The sequence below is a fragment of the Orycteropus afer genome, unplaced genomic scaffold, assembly GCF_000298275.1.
Source record: "Orycteropus afer afer isolate SDZICR_OR568_19922 unplaced genomic scaffold, OryAfe1.0 scaffold00005, whole genome shotgun sequence".
NCBI lineage: Eukaryota > Metazoa > Chordata > Mammalia > Tubulidentata > Orycteropodidae > Orycteropus > Orycteropus afer.
In genome coordinates, this window is record NW_006921592.1 from 32,485,512 (window position 1) to 32,507,766 (window position 22,255).

The following is a 22,255-nucleotide window of genomic DNA, read 5'->3' on the forward strand; positions in this document are numbered from 1 at the left end:
GTAACTATGGGGAGGAAGTGGGAAGGGAGCTGTTGCATTGTGGTAAACTGTGGTCAATGACATGAGACAAAGTATATGTGAACTGCTATATGGAAAGTGAATTTGCTCTGTAAATCTTCACCCAAATCAAAATAAAATAAATAAATAAATAAAATAAAATCAGGGGAAAAAAAAATGATTGTCATTTGAATGAAGAGGTTCATTTCTTGGGAACTCCGGCAAGATGACAGAACAGGCAGACAAGCTACATAGACCCTCTGCAACAAAGCAACAAGAAACCAATTGAAATGGATACAGAAGACAATCCTGGTACCCAGAGCTTTGAAGGAAGGATAAAGAAGTGGATTAAATGCCAGCTAGTAGAAGAACCTGAATAAAACAGTGAGAATGGAGACAAACGGAGCTGCAGACTGCTGGCTGTCCTGAGGGCACAGCCATTTTGAATATTTCCCGATGGCAACCTAAGAAAAACGGCTCTGCCAACTAAGGCTACCTTGGCAAGGACTGCATTTGTGACTGACAACCAGAAGGGAAAAAAGTGAGGAAAGGGACAAGTGGACCTGTGGACTATCGGTAGCTATCCTGAAGGTGTAGCCATTTTGGATGTTTGCAAGCAGTTGGCATAGCTGTTTTGAAGTGTGTGCCGGTGGTGTTCTTGCCTGACCTGTGATCTGACAGTGGGCTCCACCTGTCAAGAACAGAACCAGCAACCACACTAGAAGCCGATTACTGGAGAGGTGCAACAGCCCTGTTACTCTTGTGCCCTGGGCCCTCTTGGTGAACAGGGGTGTGCCCTCCCCCTGCATCTACCCACCTTCTTGATCTGCAGAGGCTCCACCTCAGTCTGTGCCCTGGAAGAGCCTCAGTGCCAAGCCCATCCCCGACAATTTTGTTTTTGTTTGTTTGTTCTTAAATTACTATTTTTACCTTCCGCCTTTCTTCCTTTTTTTTTCCTCTTTCTCATCCCTGGTTGTTGATTTTTTTGCCTTTTTTTTCCTTCCCCCTTATTTCTCTCCCCTATTGCTGGTTCCCTTTTTTCTTTCTTTTGGTTCTTCCCATCCCTTGTTTTTCCTTTTGCAGTTTTTTCCTATTCTTTTCCTCTTGTGTTTTTCTCTCATTCCTCCAGATATTGTGGATTTTTTTTTCTCTTTTTCTCATTATCTTTCTTTTATCCTTTTAAACACATACTTTGAAATTTTTCTTCTTATTTATTGCTTTTGTTTTATTTTTTTAATTGTTCCTATTTGTTTATGCAGTTTGAGTTTTTGTTCTCTTGTGTGTTTTTTTTTTTTTTTTTTTTCAGTGGTTTGTGACCTTTTTTGTCTGCGTGGAATGCAGCAATCGCTCCCGCACAACCCAACCATACTTGAACCTCCCGCAGCCCCACCCACTGAGTAAGGGCCACCACTTGCTTTTGCACCAACTGACCAAGGGTAGACAGTGGACAATACCAGCTTAACTCACCCTCAACTGCTCTTTATGAACAGCTAAGAGAGATCTGTGCACTCACTCTCATTCTCTATCACACCCATGAAGAGACTGGTGAGTGCCTAAGTGCTAACAACCAGCGAAAAGAGAAGCACACTACCCTGCTCACACAGCCATATCAAAACAAAATAAAGGAAAAAGGAAAAAATCTTGCATGAACACATCAACAAAAAACCACAAATTAAACATAAATACAATGACACCACAATATCTTAGAGACAACAGACCATCACAGTGCACACACAAAAAAAGCAAGATAAAGTAGTAGAAACAAGGGACCAGGATACAAACCCAGAAAACATCTCTGAGGAAAGCAGCAGCATTAGAATTTTATAATAAGGAATTCAAAAGAATATATTTGGGTAGGTCCAACAGACTGAAAGACAGATCAAGAAAAACAATGACAAGATCATGAAAAACACTGACAAAAGTAAGGAAAACACAGACAAAACTCTGAAACAACTTGGGAAAGCAATATAAGAACAAAGTAACAAAATAAACAAAATGAGAAACAATACAAAAAAAACACCCAGAAATTCAGGAGATTAATACTAAGATTTCAGAAACAGATACATATTGAATGGACAAAGGAGTAAAATCAAATTAATGAAAGAGAATTAATGAGACTGAAGACAAATATCTCAATACTACTTTGTTAAGGGATCAAAACATAATGAAGAAAGCCTACGATTTCACGTGGGATACCTTCAAGAGGAACCAAAATAAAATGCACAGCTGTCGAGTCGGATCCAACTCATAGCGACCCCTCCTTGGGTTTCCAATGCAGTATCACTACAAAAGTAGATTGCCCAACCTTCCTTCCAAGGAGTGGCTGGTGGGTTTGAACCGCAAGCCTTCATCAGCAGTCAAGTGCCTTAGGCACTATGTCACAAGAGCTCCCATCAAGAGGAATAACCTATGTGTAATTGGAATTCCAGAATAGGAAGAGGCAGATAAAACCACAGAGAAAATTGTCAAAGATTTGTTGGAAGAGAATTTCCCTAATATGATGAAAGATAAGAATATATCCATTCAAGAAGTTCAAGGAATCATAAACAGGGTAGACCCCAAAAGACAATCACCAAAACATATCATCATCAAACTCACCAAAACCAAAGACAAAAAAGAATCCAGAAAGTAGCATGGGAAAAATGAAAAGTTACCCACAAAGGGCAACCAATAAAACTAAGCTTTGATTTCTCACCAGAAACCATGCAGGCGAGAAGGCAATGGGATGATATATATGAAACATTAAAAGAAAAAAATTTCCAACCAAGAATTTATATACCCAGCAAAACTTTAAAATATGAGGGTGAAATTAGGAGATTTCCAAATAAACAGAAATTAAGCGAATTTGTTAAAACCACACCAACTTTACAAAAGATGTTACAGGGAGTCCTTCGGACAGAGAACCAACAGTAAACAATGACCAATGATTAACACACATGACAACATAACACAGAAATCAACCCAGTTATATAAGTATCTAGAGGGTAATAAGCTGACAAGACTGTAAACAGGAAACCAAAGACATCAATTGGTAAAGGAGGGCAACTAAAAACCAGAAAGTAGGGAAAAATAGTGTAGTTACAGAACTTCTAAATTCTTGAGGAAGTCAAGACAATTATGAGATAGAACAGTCTATTTTAAACTTGGGAAGAAAATTATAAATCACAGGGTAACCTGAAAGAAAAATAATAAAACTTCACATCAAAACAAAAAAGAGGACAAGCACAAATACTTAGCAAATACTAAAACAGCAGCAGTGAAGGAGATAACATAACTCATAAACAAAATGAGCTCAGCACAGAAAGTTATAAGGAACAAAGAAATCTCCAACACAACAAAATTACACACAACAAAATGACATCAATAAATTTATACTTGTCAATAATTACACTAAATCTAAATGGATTAAATGCACCACTCAAGAGACAGAGAGTTTCAGACTAGATAAGAAAACATGACCCATCAATATGCTGCCTACAAGAAACTCACCTTAGACACAAAGACAAAAATACACTAAAAATCAAAGATTGGACAACGATACACCAAGCAAATGGAAATTAAAAGAGAGCAGAAGTGGCAATATTAATTTCTGATAAAACAGACTTTTAGACAAAAACGACCTTAAGAGACAAGGAAGGACATTACATGATTAAAGGATCAGTTGAACAAGAGGACATAACCATGATAAATACCTGCATACTCAATGAAAAAGTCCCAAAATACATAAAGCAGACTTTAACAGAATTGAAAAGACAAATAGATGACTCCACAGTCATAGTAGGAGACTTTAATACACCACTTTCAATCACAGATAGAACAACTGGAAAGAAACTCAACAAAGACACAGAAGAACTAAACAACACAATCAACCAATTTGACCTTATAGACATCAACAGAGCACTTCACCCAACAACAGCATAATATACATTCTTTTCCAGCACACACAGAATATTCTTGAGGACTGACCATATGTTAGGCCATAAAGTGAGCCTCGATAAATTTACAAACACTGAAATACTGCAAAGCATCTTCAGATCACAATGCTTAAAATTAGAAATCAACACTAGGAAGACCAACAGAAAAAGAGCAAATACATGGAAACGGAATAATACCTCCCTCAAAAACGACTGAGTAATAGAGGAAATAAAAAATGGAATTAAAAAATTATTTGAATCAAATGAGAATGAAAACACAACATACCAAAGTTTTGGGGACACAGCAAAAGCAATGATCAGAGGCCAATTTATAGCAATAAATGCACACATCAAAAAAGAGGAGCCAAAATCAACACCTTAACCCAACACCTCCAACAATTAGCAAAAGAGCAGCAAAAAAAGCCTACAGTCACCAAAAGAAAAGAAATAATACAAATCCAAGCAGCAATAAATGAAACAGAAAATAGAAAGACAATAGAAAAAAAATCAGTAAGACTAAAAGTTGGTTCTTTGAAAAGATTAATAAAATCAACAAACCAGTGGCAAATCTAACAAAGGAAAAGAAAGAGAAGATGCAAATAACACAAACAAGTGATGAAAAGGGTAACATCACAAGAGAACCAACAGAAATGAAAAGAGTATCAGGATACTATGAAGAACTATAGTACAACAAATTTGAAAACCTGGAAGAAATGGACAGATTCCTAAAAACACACTACTTACCAAAACTAACAGAGACTGAGGTGGAAAACGTCATCAGACCCATCACAAAAGAAGAAACTGAACAGGTTATAGAAAAATTACCAACAAAAACAGTCCTGGCCCAGATGATTTCACCAGAGAATTCTACCAATCATTCAGAGAAGAGCTAACACCAACTCTACTCACACTATTCCAGAACATAGAAAAGGATGGAATCCTCCCAAATTCATTTTATGAAGCAAGCATAACCCTGATACCAAAACCAAGCAAAGACACTACTAGAAAGGAAAACTACAGACCAATATCCCTCATGAACACAGATGCAAAAGTCTTCAACAAAATCTTAGCCAATACACTCCAACAACATATAAAAAAATTAATACATCATGACCAAGTGGGATTCATATCAGGTATGCAAGGATGGTTAAACATTAGAAAAACAACCAACGTAATCTATCACATAAGTAAAATCAAGGAAAAGAATCACATGATCGTATCAATTGACACAGAAAGGGCATTTGATAAAATCCAACATCCATTCCTGATCAAATCTCTCAGAAAAACAGGACTAGAAGGGAAATTCTTCAACACAATAAAGGGCATATATGCAGAACCATTAGCCAACATTATTCTCAATGGAGAGAGACTGAAACCATTCTCCTTGCAAACAGGAACCAGATAAGGATGCCCTCTATCTCCACTTCTATTCAACACTGTATTGGAAGTCGTAACCAGAGCAATAAGTCAAGAAGAGGAAATCAAAGGCATTCAAATTGGTGAGGAAGAAGTAAAACTATCCCTATTTGCAGATGATATGATCCTATACATAGAAAACCCAAGAGACTCAGCAAGAAACCTACTGGAACTTATTGAGAGATTTAGCATCGTGGCAGGATACAAGATCAACATACAAAAATCTGTTGGAAATAAGGAAATCAATACCACTGACAATAGCTACCAAAAAGATAAGATACTTCGGAATAAATCTCACCAGGAACACAAAAGACAAAGAAAACTATAAAACACTCCTTTAAGAAACTGTAAGAGATCTTACTTAAATGAAGAACTTACCATGCTCATAGATAGGAAGACTGAACACTGTGAAAATGTCACTACTACCCAAAGCAATCTATACGTTCAATGCAATCCTGATCCAGACTCCATCAACATTCTTTAAAGACATGGAAAAACCAATCACTGATTTTATGTGGAAAAGAAAGAGATCTTGGATAAGCAAAGCACTACTGAAGAAGAACAAAGCAGGAGGTTTCACACTCCCAGTCTCAAAACTTACTACACAGCCACAGTTGTCTAAACAGTCTGGTATTGGTATGACACACATAGACCACTGGAGTAGAATTGAGAACCTACAAATTGATGCATTAACCTATAGTCACCTGATCTTTGACAAAGGGCCAAAAACCATTAAATGAGGTAGAGAGAATCTTTTTCACAAATGGTGCTGGCAAAAGTGGATATCCATTTGTGGAAAAATGAAACAAGATCCATACCTTACACCATACACAAAAACTAACTCCAGATGGATTAAAGACTTAAATGTGAAATCTAAAACTATAAAGTTCATCAAATGAAAAACAGGAGCAAACTTAGGGGCCCTAATTTATGGCATAAATAGATTATCAAGCATAACCCAAGATGCACAAACAGCAGAAGATAAAGTAAATGATTGGGACCTTCGAAAAATTAAACTCTTATGTGCATCAAAAGACTTCTCCAAGAGACTAAAAAGAGAACCTACAGAATGGAGAAAAGTATTTGGCAACGACATATCGGACAAAGGACTTATCTCTAAAATTTACAGAAAACTCCAACACCTCAACACCAAAAAGACATACAATGTAAATAAAAAATAGGCAGAAAATATGAACAGACACTTCACCAAGAAGATAGTCAGGCAGCCAACAAACACATGAAAAAATGTTGGCTATCATTAGCCATTAATCCAAAACCAAACACACTGCCGTCAAGTCGATCCGACTCATAGCGACCCCTCCTTCGGTTTCCGAGGTGGTATCACTACGGAAGTAGATTGCCCAACCTTCCTTCCAAGGAGTGGCTTGTGGGTTTAAACCACAAGCCTTCTAGTTAGCAGCCTAATGCCTTAGGCACTTGGCCACCAGAGCTCCTTCATCAGCCATTAGAGAGATGCAAATCAAAACAACCATGAGACACCAGCTCATCCCAGCATTAATAGCAAAGTTCAACAAGACAGAAAATAACAAACGCTGATGAGGATGTGGAGAGATCGAGACTCTCCTACACTGCTGGTGGGACTGTAAAATGATACAAACACTGTAGAAAGTAGTAGGGAAATTCCTTAAAAAGTTGGAAAGGGAAATACCCCTCCATCCAGCAATCTCATTACTAGGTATATATCTTAAAGAAGTCAGAGGCAGGACACGAACAGATATATGCACACCCATATTCATCGCAGCACTGCTCATAACAGCAAAGAGATGGAAACAACCTAAGTTCCCATCAACTAAGGAATGGATAAACAAACTGTGGTATATACAAACAATGAAATACTATGCAACCCTAAAGAATAATGATGTAGAATCTGCAAAACACTGCAGATTCTACATGGATGAACTTGGAAGACATTATGCTGAATGAAGTAAGTCAATCACAGAAGGGCAAATATAATATTAGTCCACTATTGTAAAAAGTCAAGGGAAGGTTTATACACAGAAGACAATTTTCTTTGTTGGTTACCAGGGATGGGAACAGAAGGGAGGCTAATTCCTAGATAGGTTAAAAACAAAACAAACATACGTGTGTGTGTGTGTGTGTGTGTACATATATATATATACACACATATATTTACCAGGGGTAAGAGGGAGGGAGAAAGGGGAAGCTTTTGTTTGTGGGGCATTGAGTTTATGCTGATGGTGGTGGAATATTTTGGAAAAGGATAGCAATAATGGTGGCACAAAATGAAAAATGTCATCAATGTCCCTGAGCTGTAAATGGGGAAGCAGTTATGGTGGTGAATGTCTTGCTGTATATGTTTTCACCACAATAAAAGTGAAAAAAAGGTTCATTTCTCTAATTGGACAAAATATACAGAGTGCCCATCCAGTCAGGTGCAAGACACTGTGCCAGGCATTGGCAATCCTAAGAAAAGTAAGACATCGTTTGTAAGTTAAAGGAGAGAGCCACGTAATGGTGGAAATTTCAAAGGCTCTGAAGGATGCTCTCCATGATGATGCAGACAGCCAGTGTCTTGTTCTATAGTTTTCCTAGAGCTCCATTCATAACATGCTAGGAGAGGGAGCAGACAGAGCAAGCACTTTGCTTTGAAAACCACTGACTAGAACTCACCTACGCTTATCATGGATTGACGCAACCTACACTAGCTCTGTGAACACACCTGACCCTGCAGAATTTAAATGATGAAACTAGATACTCTTATCCCTGAAGGGGTCAATTTTTCCTCTTCTTGTGCTGCAAAACGTCCCAATGCTTCAGGCTGCTTTTGCACAGGGTCAAGATTCTATGAGCCATGGGCAATATTTAGGTACCAACAATCAGCGCAAAGTGTGAGCTGTTTAAAAACTGCTCAGATATTAGTAGAGAGGCATTCCAATGCCTCTACAATTCACCTGTTTCTATTTCAAAAGGAAAATAATTCTGGATACAGATCTCTAAATCCTCCTAGTTGAATCTTACCCCAGATGTATGGATGGAGAAAAAAAAAATCTGTTAAATTACATAAGAGTATATACAGAAAATGTGCTAGGCTGCTAAGTGAAATGTTGGCAGTTCATATTCAGCACCTCTGAAGAGAGGCTAGCAATGTCCTTTCAAAAAAATCACCCACTGAAAACCCAACTGAGCACAGTTCTACACTAACACACATATGGGGTCATCTTAGGTCAGAGTTGATTCGATAACAACTGGTCTTATATACAGCAACACATAAACTATAAGCTTTGAATTACAGAATCTACTTAGTCATGTCCATTAGTACTAGATTAACTACACCCCTTGCATGTTGAAATGGCCACACAATGATTCTGAAAATAGGTCATGGTGCATTCAAAAGGCTTGTGGCATCCTGAAATGCCTTCAATAGTGGGTGAAGGGCAGAGAACAGACTCATGGAAGGCATAAAGGAGCAGAGAGGTATCATACTGATGTGGCCACCCACCTGCACTGACAGGTGATTCCAGTACCGGAGAAAGCCACCTTACATACAATACAATTTGAGGGACACAGGTGGCTCATCTTACCTTCACATCTCTGCTGGCAGTGGGAGGCAGACCTGGACTCTATACCTGGCCCTGTCACAGGATGTGTCAAATTAAGAAAATGAAGTACATTCTAGGGGCTCTGGCCTCCCCACCTATAACACGGGGGTAATGTCATTTCCACTACCCGCCTGTCAGCTTGCTCTGTGGTGGTGGCTTGAATGTGGCTGTGATGCTGGAAGCTGTACCCTGGTATTTCAAACACGAGCAAGGATCACCCATGGTGGGTAGGTTTCAGACCCAGACAGGCTAGGAAGAAAGGCCTGGTGATCAGCTCCTGAAAACTGGGCAATGAAAACCCTAGGGATCACAACAGATCACTGTCTGATAACAGTGGTGAAGATGAGCCCCTGGGCTAGAAGGCACCAAAAACACACAGTGGCCACAACAACAGACTCAGACACGCCAGTGATTGTGAAGATGGCAGAGGACTGGGCAACGTTTTGTTCTGTTGTACAGGAGGCCACCGTGAGTGGCAGCTGACTCACTGGCAACCAACAACAAAAAATGTCATTGACCTTAGCAGGGGATGATAAAGATGATGACAAATGTACATAAAGCGATTATCAGAGTGCTTGGACACATGGGGGCTAGTAAAATTACTGGGGTTTTGAAAATCATTTGCCCATATATATCTGTAAAGTTGTACTGATAAGGATGGAGGGAGATGTCTATAGAGAAGAAAAACCCTGCTGGATCCAATCTTCCTTACGGTCTTTGTTTGGAAGTCTTCATGAAAATAGCCCATAAGAAAGATAGAGACTGTGACTGTAGTGTGGGACCATAACCAGGTGTGTGGCAGACACCCACCTTGGCTGTGCTGATCCATCGGACTCTGGGGAGGGCCCATTCCTGGGTGCGGGGGTCGCATCCCGGTGCCCTTCAGGGAGCCACAGTGGATATCTTCTACAATGCCCTTGTCGTGCATACCATCAATGGGCTGAAATGGTTGAAGACACCAGTTAGACACTTGATTAAGGTACACTATTTCTGCTATTACACAGTTTTAAGACACTTCCCTAACGTTTTCAAAGGTACAGCACATTCACTTATTACCTATAAACCAATCATGTATTTTTACACCTCATAAATGAGGGCAAATCAACAACAAAATACCCACAGCTATAGAATAAGCAAAATATCTGTAAGTCAGAGGTTCCCAAAACAAAAATCCAAAACAGCTGACGTCAAGGTGATTCAGTCCAAGGTGAAGGCTTTAAACAGTTGGATTATTTTTTGTTGTTTGTTTTGTTTTTCGGTAATATCAACATCTACGAATAAAATTGAAGGTAGAGAAAGATAAGCTATTCTCCCATACCCTTTTAAGTAAGTCTTGAAAGTTGTTGTATGTTGAAGTGAGTCTGAACTCTGAAGGAAGACTACCTGAAACGTCTCCAGTGATCTATTTTTTGATAGCTTTTTTCCATCAGAGAGGAAGGAACTATGGAAAGTTTAAAAGCTGGATCCAGAAGATTCCATGGCAGTTGGAAAGAAGGAACAGATAGGATTGGTCAGTGAATGGGGGTGAACCCTGAGAGAAGGAGGGCAGGAGGGATAAAGCTATATTACAGCAGGAGGAAGACCAAAAAAGGTTAACAGCACAGTTTGGAAAGAAATCAGGAACAAAAGAGCTGGAAACAGGACTCGAGGCCCAGCACATAACAGGAACACGATAAACAGTGATTGAATTGACATTAATCCAATCCAGAATTGGGCAACAAGCATGTGTCTGAAAAAGGAAGTCGATTCCTCCCCAAACTGGAGTAGCAATTTTCAAAACAGCCTGAACGGAATATTTCCAGAAGTTTATAGAAACCAAATGACTTCAAGCAAGAAAGTATGAGTGTGTGCAGTTTTAGAGAAAAGAAAGTTAATTTCTGCAGCGTCAAAAGCACACACTTGAAAAGAGGAAAAATTTACCATAAAGAGAATGTTCAGAAGAAAAGCAGGAAGAAGTCGGCATAAAGAGTGTCACCAAGTCTGCTAAGTAGTAATAACAGAAGGAAATCAAAGCAGTGCGACAGAGGCATTTAGGGTGCTTGTTTATTTCCAGGCTTGTCAGAAAGCAAAAAGCTGAGTCTTGGAGGGAGAAGAAGGAGAAAGAGAGGGATAAAGCTGCCTACAAAAGCATCTGAGAAAACAGAGGCATCTGGTCAGCAGGTGTGAGCTCTAGGTGCCTACCCATCTCCTCCCACGGCAAAGAGCCGAGGGGCTGGGCGTAAGGAAACACAGAAGGGCCAAACCACAATATGTACAGAATGAGAACAAAACCAAACCAAAAAAGAGAGCACTGATGGGGGTTAAGAATACAAGAAAAGTGACAAAGACGCTAGGTCACAAAGTAGAAGGAAACAGATGAGATAATAACAAAAACAATCCAGTGTAAAACGTTACCACTGATCTAACACTTCATTTAAATGTTTAAATAATAATGTTGCTGGGTACTGTCGAGTTGATTCTGACTCACAGCAACCCCACGTGACAGAGCAGAACTGCCCCATAGGGTTTCCTAGGCTGTCATCTTTATGGGAGCAGATGGCCAAGTCTTTCTCCCAAGGAGTCGCTGGGTGGGTTCAAACCGCCAACTTTTCAGTTAGCATCCAAGCACTTAACCATTGTGCCACCAGGATTCCTCAATAATAATGAGGGCTAGCTAAATATTTTCTTCAAATCTCATCTTTCATTTTATCTTTCAAACTCTTCTAAAATTATTGTTTGAGCCACCCAGGCTAAATAAACAACAGAACAGATCTAATATAGCTCCCAAATTAATTTAACATAAACACAAGATAAGCTGACAACTTCAATATGTCTATATGCTCAGTATAACATACAGAAAAATATGATATGGAAAACAAGCAGCTCTATTTCTCTAGATACCAGACAAGTTAAAAATGGACTTAAAGAAAGAAAAAAGGGGAAGACTTCAGGAAATTATAACTATAACTATGATATATTGTTGTTGTTGTTACATGCCGTTGAGTTGTCTCCGACTCATAGCGACCCCTCCTTGGGTTTCCAAGGCAGTATCACTATGGAAGTAGATAGCCCAATCTTCCTTCTGAGGAGTGGCTGGTGGGTTTGAACAGCTAACCTTCTGGTTAGCAGTCAAGTGCCTTAGGCACTACACAGGAAGGAATTAATAGGGATTATAGAATATAATTCTATGATGGTAAAATAAATAAATAAATAAGACTTGCACATGCATACATGTACATGTATTTTTTTTTTAATGAACAAGAAAAAGAAAGATGTGAAAAGAGCCTACAGGGTGCTAACATTGGTCACATGGGGAGAAGCCAGGATTTACTGCTTTAGTCCTGAGATGGTGCAAATGGTTAACACACTTGGCTGCAAACCCAAAGGATGGAGGTTCAAATCCATCCAGAGTTGCCTCAGAAGAAAGGCCTGGCAATCTAACTCTGAAACTCCTCCACTGAAAATCCTATGGAGTACAATTCTACTCAGCACACATGGGGGCACTAAGCCAAGACTGACCTGACAGCAACTGCTGGTTTGGTTAATTTATTTTAGCATTGTTTTTCCTTTCACAATAAGCATATCACACTTTGCTGATCTGAGAATCAAGTAAAAACATTTCCTTTTAAAAAACTGGACTATCCTCTTGGAGCTACAAAGGCTTGACTTAAAACTGACCTAAAGAACTACATGGAAGTGTAGCCGGAATGCTCCTTGGAAGCAAGAATGGCCAGACTTCATCTGACCTACTTTGGTCATGTTGTCAGAAGGCACCATTCCCTGGAGAAGGATATCATGCTTGGTAAACTGGAGGGTCCATGAAAAAGGGGAAGGCCCTCAACAAGATGGATTGACACAGTGGCTACAACAATGGGTTCAGGTATAACAAGGCTTGTGAGACTGGCACAGGACCGGGCAGCGTTTCGTTCTGCTGTGCATGGGGTCACTGTGAGTCGGAAATGATTCGACAGCACCTAACAACAACAACAAAGAACTATAACATACAGAAGGACTTGCTCTTTTCTGTAACTTTTTGTTTTAAGCCAATATCTTCCAATGCTTATAAATTAGCCTAGAAGTGGTCCACCACCCTATCGACCTGCGATGTCACCCAAAACCAGTTGCCATCCAGTCAATTCTGACTCATGGCACCCCTATGTGTGTCAGAGCAGAACCGTGTGCTGTGGGGTTTTCAGTGGCTGATTTTTCTGTAGATCACCAGACCTTTCTTCTGCAGCACCTCTGGATAGATTTGAACCTCCAACCTTTTAGTAAGCAGCCAAGCACTTTAACTATTTGTACCACCCAAAATAACAAACCAAACCACTGCTATTGAGTCAATTTCAACTCACAGCAACCCTGCAGAACAGAGCAGAACTGCCCCACAGGGCTTTCAAGGAGTAAATCTTTATTGGAACAGACTGCCTCTCAGAGGATCTTGTTCACTTTTTCAAAAGGCTGCCTTCTCTTCTTCCTATCTCCCTCAAAGGCATCATGCCAAAATTACACCACTATGCCCACCCCTACAGCAACAATCTGAGCTCCTAAGTAGAGGATTATTATAACCTCAGTACAGAAACAAACAGCTCTGCCCACCCAGAACCCCCTCCCAAAACCAGAATACAGCTACCTCCCAGAGAACCACCAAGTACATTTGAAGGAATCCCTAGAGATGATTTTCTCAGAAAGAAGGTTGGACAATCTACTTCCGTAGTGATACTGCTTTGGAAACTCAAGGAGGGGTCGCTATGAATCGGGTCCGACTCCAGAGCAAATAACAACAACAACAGAGAAGACTTTATTTCAGTAAAGCCTTTAAAAAAATCCTTTAGAGAAAGATTATTTTTCCTTATACTCTTTGATATCTAATGTTTCATAAAAGTTGACATTTCTAGGGAAGAATAATTTTCATATGTTCATTAATGGATGATAGGAATTAACAGAGAGAGGGGAAAAAAAAAAAAGACTTATTCACTAATTTCCTTATTCACCAAGGAAAGGTATCACCAACCCACAGATTGCAGAATCCACCTGTCAGAGGTGCACATTCTATCCAGCAGTTAAAAAAAAAAAATTCTGATCTTTCCAATGGTACATGTGTAGCAGTGAAAGTGCCCTAGAATGTGTGATCTTAATAATGGACAAGAAAAGACAAAGATCTAGCTTGATCTTCTTGTTAACAGTATTTAAAAATAAAGGGGGGGGGGCACCTTTGATCAGGAATATTAGCCATGTATGGGTTTAACATGTGATTGAAAGGTTAGTGGTGCAAGCCCTCCCCAAGGCGAATAAGAAGCAAGCCCTGGCAACCTTGTGAATGGCCATAGCCTTGACAGCTCTATGGAGCACAGCTCTACTCTGCACACATGGGGTCGCTATGAGTCAGAGCTGACTTGACAGCAGCCGTCAACAACAGTGATTCACAAGAGACCAAATGGGAGAAGAAACTCTTACCTTGTGCATTTGATGCATGCCTTCCTGTGGGAAGTCAGCAGACCCCATTGTCGGCATTGGGTGTGAAACACTCGGAGGTCCGGGACTCGGTCCCATCATACTGTGAACGGAACCTGGGGATGGTCCTGGCCCTGGGCTAGGTCCCAGAATCGGTCCTGGGGAGGGTCCAGGCCCTGGTGAAGGCCCCGGGTGGGGCATTGCGCCAGGGTCTGTGGGCGTGGACATCAACTTCTCCTGTCTGTGCCCGTCAGCAGAATGCTAACCTAGAAAGAAGAAAAAAGGAAGGAATAGTTTAATCATGATGTTAAGATCAGAATAACACAGTTGTTAGTACTTGATGGTGCCGTTTTGGTAACAAACATCAAACAGAACTGCCCTCTCTGGTCCAGATGTTTGAGAGCATGTGATGGATATCCATCTGCCCTGGTCTTCACAAAAATCACTTGTTTAAAAAAAAAAAAAAAAAAAGTCTAAATGAGTCCCTAGAAAGATATAAATCATCTAAGATACAAAAAGACTCACTGGAGAAACTCAAATTTAACACATAAGCAGAATTCTAAACAAGTCTGAAATCTATTACTGAAGTCAACAGATGCTCTCGCAGACTAGTTTCAGCATCTTACATGTCATTAGCCCCTGATGCCATTACAACATAAAATCTCTAAAAGAGTACCCAACCAAGACCTATTTTCATAAGTGAATGGGCATTTGACACTTCACAAAGAATTAGAGACAGCTAAAAAGGAAAACAAAATGCAATTTTGTAAATGGAGAATGAAAAAGAAGTCTCAATCGTGGATAAAAGCAAAGGTAATGAGAGTCAAAGACAAATACAGGTTCACGTATCCATATATACAATTACTGACTAAGTTACTTAACTTTTCTTGTTCTGCAATTTAAATGCAACAGTGTTGATGTTGTTACCTGCCATCAATCCAGCTCTGATTCATGGCAACCTTATGAACAACAGAAGAAAATGTTGCCTGCTCCTATGCCATATGCATGATTGTTGCTATGTTTTGAGTCCATAATTTTGACCAGTGTCAATCCATCTCATGGATGGTTCCCTCGCCTTCACCAACCCTCCCCTTCACCAACTATGATGTTCTTTCCTAGCAATTGGTCTTTCCTGATGACGTGTCCAAAGGAAGTGAGCTGAAGTCTTTTTCTGGAAGGTCATGGAGTATTCATTATTCTTCAGCAGCACCACAATTCAAATGTGTCAACTCTTCTTCGTGCTTCCTTTTTCAGTGTCCAGCTTTCACATGCATATGAGGCAGTTGAAAGGCTTGGGTCAGGCACACCTTAGTCTTCAAAGTGACATCTTTTGCTCTTTAATACTTTAAAGAGGTCTTTTGCAGTAGATTTACCCAACACAATATGTCACCTGATTTACTGACTGCTGCTTCCATGGATGTTGATTGTTGATCTAAATAGAATGAAATGCAATGGGGTGTATGTGAAGAAAAACCACAGCTGTGTATCTGGTACAACAAACAGCCACTCTTATTCAGCATTATTTTCCCCATCATCCCTACTGTAGCACAGGTCATCAGAAGGGACAGAGAAGAGACAGTCCGCCTGCTAGTGAAGACATGGAAACTGAGAACACATGGACCACTGAGGTGAGGGGTTTGTCCCCTACCTCTCTCTAGTCAAGGACTTCCAAGAGAAGTCAATTTTGGCTGTTGGATCAGACCCTCCACAGATAAGGTATGGAAATTCTGGTTCTCCAATATTCCATCACCCACGCTCCAGGACTTCTTGGCATCCTCATGGGTGAACTACCTCCTGGTGTGGGTATGACTGCACCTTGGCCGCTAGCCAAAACAAGTAAATTAGCTGTTTTCCGAATAAATTAGCCGGCAAAGATCAACGGTCCCTGGAATACCACTCGTACTTGTTATCTTTTATGTTGTTATATATTAGGATGTTCCCTTGGAGGCACACACCTGTACACACAAAAACACTTCTTCTGTCAACTTCATAAAATACAGAACAAGACACCCTGATTGCTTTGCTTACCCCATTTCTTGCTAAGTGATTCTGTGGCAGGGGTGGAGTTAGACTACAGTGGCCTAGCCACCCACAGCAGGCCTCTTTCCAGAGGGAAATAGGAGATAAAGGGGAAATACAAAATAAAACCACATTAGTTCCATTCTTAGCGACTACTGTCTCCTCTTACAAATATCTAGAATGTGTGGGCAACGAGGGCAAAGTCTTGTTCTCCCCCACTCCTGTGTCCCCAGCACCTCAAACAGCAGCTAGCACAACATAAAGAATCAGCTCTGATGCGTGGCAACCCCATGTGTGTCAGAGTAGAACTGTGCTCCACAGGGTTTTCAATGGCTGAGTTTTCAGCAAATCACCAATCCTTTCTTCTCAGATGCCTCTAGGTGGACCCAAACCTCTAACCTTTTGTTTGGTTCACAGCAAATATGTTAACTGTGTGCACCATCCAGGGACTCCATAGTAAGTACTCAAAAAACAGCTGATGAATGAAATATGGACAAAATTTCAAGGGCAAACTATTAATGACCAAAACCAAAATAGCCAAACCAGTTGCCAAAGAGTCACTTTTGACTCATGGCGACCCCGGGTGGATCAGAGCAGAACTGCACTCCACAGGGCAAGTGGACAGCCAGGCCTTTCCTCTGAGGCCCCTCCAGATGGGTTCAAAACACCAACTATTGGTCAGTCATCAAGCACTTAAACCATCTGTGGCTTCCACAGACCCTTCAAGCTATTAATAGAATCAATCAATTTTATAAATAAAAACTAGAGAGTAATCTGTGCTTAAAGTGTGTTCAAGATATATTAAAAAACGGTAGACAAGAATTGAGGCCATTCTGATACATAAATTAGGTCTTAAAAAGGAAGCAGCAGAGGGCTAGTATGGCATGAAGTAGGGCATCACTCAAACAGTCTTGCTGATACAAGATGAGACTAAGAACCCAGTTCAAGTGGTTTCTAAAAAACAGAGGAGCTTTGAGGGTGAATTATAGCCTTGAATTCACTAGAGAGCTGAGGGTTATTATTTATTCTATGTGATTAACAAAGCAGGCGGAAGTAACTTTTTTTTCTTTCCACCCCCTCATACACACACACACACACACACACACACATACATTCATGTTCAGTCAGCATTTTAAATTTAGGAACCTGACGTCAATTCGAGGGTACTACAAGTTATAATGTTCTTTCATGTACATCAGCCAACCACTACAACCATTTATTTTTTAATGAACAAAAGGAAATTGCTGACTTCCTGTTATGGCTTACCTTAAAATCGCCTTCAATAGGTATGCCTGCAATACACCATAAGTTTGAACAATGAAGACACCAACACTTAACTTAGCCTGACTCTTCTACTTCTCATGTTTTATAGTCTAATATATATTAACTCATAATACTACTTTCAACACAGATGATCACTTTCATCCTGGAATCATGTAGAATTTTATTATTCCTGATATGTTGTTGTGAGCTGCCACCGAGTCAATTCTGCCTATGGTGACCCCATGTGTGCAGAGTAGAACTGCTTCATAGGGTTTGCAAGGCTGTGGTCTTTCGGAAGCAGACCTCCAGGTCTGGCTGCCAAGGTGCCTCTGGGTGGACTCGAACCATCAACTTTTCAGCTAGGAGATGAGCACTTAACCATTTGCATCACCCAGAGACCTAATTATTACATAGTCCCATAAAAATGCTCCTCATTTTTTGTTAAAGGAAACTACTAAAAACTTATTAGAGGGCATATTAGCAAGGACATGGAAAACTGTGGGCATATACAGGTAGTCTCCTACTTATAACATATTCAAGTTATGAAGAACCACTGAAGACTATCTGTTGTAGGAATTTTTGGGTTTTTTTTTTTGTTTTTTTTTTTTTACATCTTATTGTTAGTACTATGTACTACATACCACACACAACGGTGCAGCACATAATTTGCTGATGTTACTCTCCGATGTTCACTCCCAGATGTTCAACGTTATGATTTACTGTTAAACACACTGCCTTCTAAATAAAATCAGGGACTTGAGCTGCTTGAAAACATGTACCCAAACACTTATCCCTTTCCTAAAGTCAAAAAGGCATATTTGGGAAGCAGTAAGATGTCACCATGAATTATATGAAGAAAAAAAGAAAAGGACCCTAGAGGCATCTCTCACTAATTTTCTGACTAGAAATGCCATCCCCAATCCCAAGGACAATCCAAATGACCTAGGACCTTCCACAAGTGTAGCTATTAACACAGCTGACAAAATTCCAACATTGTCCAATTCTTCTTCATCACTAAATTTTTGTGAGTTGTATATTTTTTTATGTACGTATATATGTATTAAAATATATCTGTAAGTTTGTATGTAATGTTTCCAACCTCCAAAGACAGATAAAGGTCAGATTTATGAAGATATAAAAGGTGATAACAATGAAAACTTAAGCTAAAAAAAAAAGAGAAGTATTTGACTTACATCAGAACCGTCTTAGGACAGAGCCGTCAGAAGGTAACCTTGTCATAAGTCTGGGACTACCTGTAAATGGAACGTTAATATAGGAAAACATATTACCTAGGAGGTTGGATCGTAAGAGAGGTGGCAAATGCAGAGAAATAAATAGCATGGCATAGCAAATGAGAAAACGTGCCCATTCCACAGAGCTAATGAGCAGGCAAAGAGATGACTTAACTAGAGAACCTGAATGTGAAACTTGTTGGCTTCTGACTGAGAATCCAGAGACCTGGGTTCTGGTCTCAGGACCAACACCAACTCGGGCTTTGGACAAAATGCCTCTCCTCCTGGGTGTGTCCTCATCTATAGAGAGTCAGGAGACTTTCAAAGGTCCCTCTCACCTGTCCATCAACAGCTCATGTCTGCTGCTCCTGCAGCATGTTACAGACTTCACCCAAACCTATGCACTATAGAGTTCATTAACCAACTTCCATGGCCAAATGAGGGCTGTCCCCAGATTTGCACCTTGCTACCATCACCCAATTGTACCAAAGATGTTGCTGTTGTTAGCTACCACTCATCTATCACCTTTATTAGCACTTACTCGCCTCTGGGGAGCCCAGCTCTCCAATGAAACATACACAAAATTATGAGACTACCTTGTGAATTAAATTTGGAATACGTTAAGTTTGAGATGCCTGAGGAATAGCCTAGTGATAACACTTTCTACATGTTCAAAGATGAAACTGTTTTCCTTTAGAGGTAGTGAGCTCCTCATCATAGGAGGCATTCAAGCAGAAGCTGAAAAAATGCAGGATACATTGTTAAACTTACTGGCTTTTTAAAGTCATTTCCAATATGTATTTTTATCACTAAGCTTTATGGTATTATGTTCTATCATAACTTTTACTATGAACATGTTGGCTATTAAGGTGGATATTTGTTGTTGTCATCATTTGCTGGAGAGTTAGCTCTGACTTGTGGTGACTAGATGTGTAACACAGCAAGTCACTGCCCAGTTCTGCACCATTCTCATGATCCTGGTATGCCTGAGTTCATTGTTGAGGTTACTGTGTCCATCCATCTCACACAGGATTGCCCTCATTTTCGTTGACCCTATTCTTTACCAAACATGATGTCCTTTCTAGCAATTGGCCTTTCCTAATGACTTGCCCAGTGTAAGCAAGCCGAAGTCTCACCATGCAAGGACCTCTCAAGGATGACATCTGTAATACTGGTCTCATAACCCTTCCTCTTCTCTTCTGGTGGCAAGTTTACTTAACTTTGTCACAGTATAGAGAAACTTAGGGGGATCAATGACAAAGAGCTATAAGTCTCACCAGAGGCATGTATTATTACCAAGTTAGTGTGACTATGGTTTAAAGCCCAGTATGGACCAACTCAACTTCTCCCTCCCCAATCTCACTGGCATCATTAGGAATCCTGACCCCTTTCTTTCTTATCCAAAGCACTAATGACACCGGTGGAGTGGTGATAGAGGCTAATCAAGAGGTTGGCAGCCTGAACCCACCCAGCTGCACCACAGAAGAAAGACCTGGCAATCCACTCCTATAAAAATGACAGCCTAGAAAACCTATGGGGCAGTTATACTCTGCCACATGGGGTCATTATGAGCCAGAAATGACTTGATAGCATTGAACAACAGGTTTATCCACAATAATACTCAAAATCTATTTTTAGTGTATGCTGGGGAAGAAAAAGGGAGTTTTACACTGTTACAGAAAATGACGTGTTCCATAATTACGTGGCTAATACAAAGAATAAATGTGTCTGTGGGGGAGGGGGCACTGGCCCCCATCAGGCTTCCTTCTTCCTCAGACCAGGGCTCCTCAGGGCCAGGCCACCATGTTCTTAGCCAAGAATTCTTCAGTAGGACATTCTGTCTTCTTCTTGTTCTTACTTTCCTGCCTTTATAACTGTGAACTGTATTTAAAAAAAAAAAAAAAGACCTCAGAGCTTCCCACAATCCTGAGCACCACAGTCATCCTCCCCAAATCCAAATCTTCATCCTCTCCCCTTAGCTGAAAGGCTCAGGACACACATCTGCATATTAAAGGGAGTTCAAGTTCATGAAATTTTAAGGGTCACCAGCCCAGTCATGACAACCATGACAAAAGTTATGCCTACAGAGAACATACTGTCTTATTGCAATCAACTGAAATAACAAAGACTCCCTCATTTGTAGTAATACTGAAACACACCCACATGTTACTTCATCTTAATTTTGGTGACTGGAATTGAGGAGACATTTTCTCTCATCCCTATGTAAGAGATGAGGGCAGGAAGGAAGTAAGGAAGGGGCGACATGACTTGCCCAAAGTCACATCTGTCACAGGAGAGAAACCACAAATAGAACTTTTTATCTCTTGACTTGCTGCCTGGTACTGAGCTGCTAAGCCAGGCAGGGCCAGCCGCCAGTATCGACAGTGTTTTCTTGGGCCAGGACAATGGCCAGGAGTGGGAAGTGGAGGACAAAGAAACAAAGACAGAAACAAGAGAAAGTCTGCAAGCACGAGGATTTGGTTGTAATGATACATTAGTATGGGAAGGGACAGAGAAAATACGAGACAAAGACACCTCCAGGAACTGAAGAGGTCTGTGATGCTTAATTAAACATCCAGAGGGCCCCTTTTACTTATTTATTCCCAACTGAAGTGAGTACCCAGGAGCCCCCCCCAAAAAATAAAACCAAACCCACTACCATCAAGTTGGATCCAACTCATAGCGACGCCTCCTTGGGTTTCAGAAGCGGTATCACTACAGAAGTAGATTGCCCAATCTTCCTTCCAAGGAGTAGTTGGTGGGTTTGAACCATCAGCCTTCTGCTTAGTAGCCAAATGCCTGAGGCACTGCACCACCAGAGCCCCCAGACAGTGCAAATGGTTAAGCATTTGACTACTAACCAAAAGTTGGTTGTTCGAATCCACCCAGTCACCTTCAGAAGAAAGGTCTGGTGATCTACTTCCGAAAAAGCAGCCACTGAAACCCTTGTGGAGCACAGCTGTACTTTGACAGACATGGAGTCTCCCAGAATCAGATTCTAATCCATGGCAATTTTTTTTTTTTTTGTATTGAGTGTCAGTTGCTATGGAGTCAACGCCAACTCATGGCAACTCCATGTATGTCACAGTAAAACTGTGCTTCATAGTGGTTTTCAATGGCAGAAATTTTGGAAGCAAGTTGCCAGGTTTTTCTTCCAAGGTGCCTCTGGGTAGACTAGAACCACTAATCTTTAGGTTAGCAGCTAAGTTTAACTACTTGTACCTTTTAAAGACCCCATGCAGGGTCTACAAAAATGACCAGTAGGTTTCCCCAAGGACTCTTAAGGTCTGATAGGGAAACAAGACATATACATCAATAGCATCAAGAGAAAAGAATGAAACATCTGTAAGACAAAAAGGTGTATAACTGAAGTGCCTAACACAGAGGCAGGGCAGGAGAAATT

The 22,255-nt window shown here is 40.4% G+C and overlaps 1 protein-coding gene across 1 annotated transcript in view; it reads right to left on the reverse strand.

The window, feature by feature from the left end:
- The window catches only part of SMARCA2 (SWI/SNF related, matrix associated, actin dependent regulator of chromatin, subfamily a, member 2), a 239,576-nt gene extending 225,010 nt beyond the window's left edge, over positions 1 to 14,566 (reverse strand). The window contains exons 1-2 of the mRNA XM_042780710.1: positions 14,342 to 14,566; positions 9,719 to 9,848 (exon numbers count right to left, since the gene is read on the reverse strand). Coding sequence (XP_042636644.1) covers positions 9,719 to 9,848; positions 14,342 to 14,566 — 355 coding nt within the window. The remainder of the gene's footprint in view (positions 1 to 9,718; positions 9,849 to 14,341) is intronic.
- Positions 14,567 to 22,255: the final 7,689 nt, after the last annotated feature.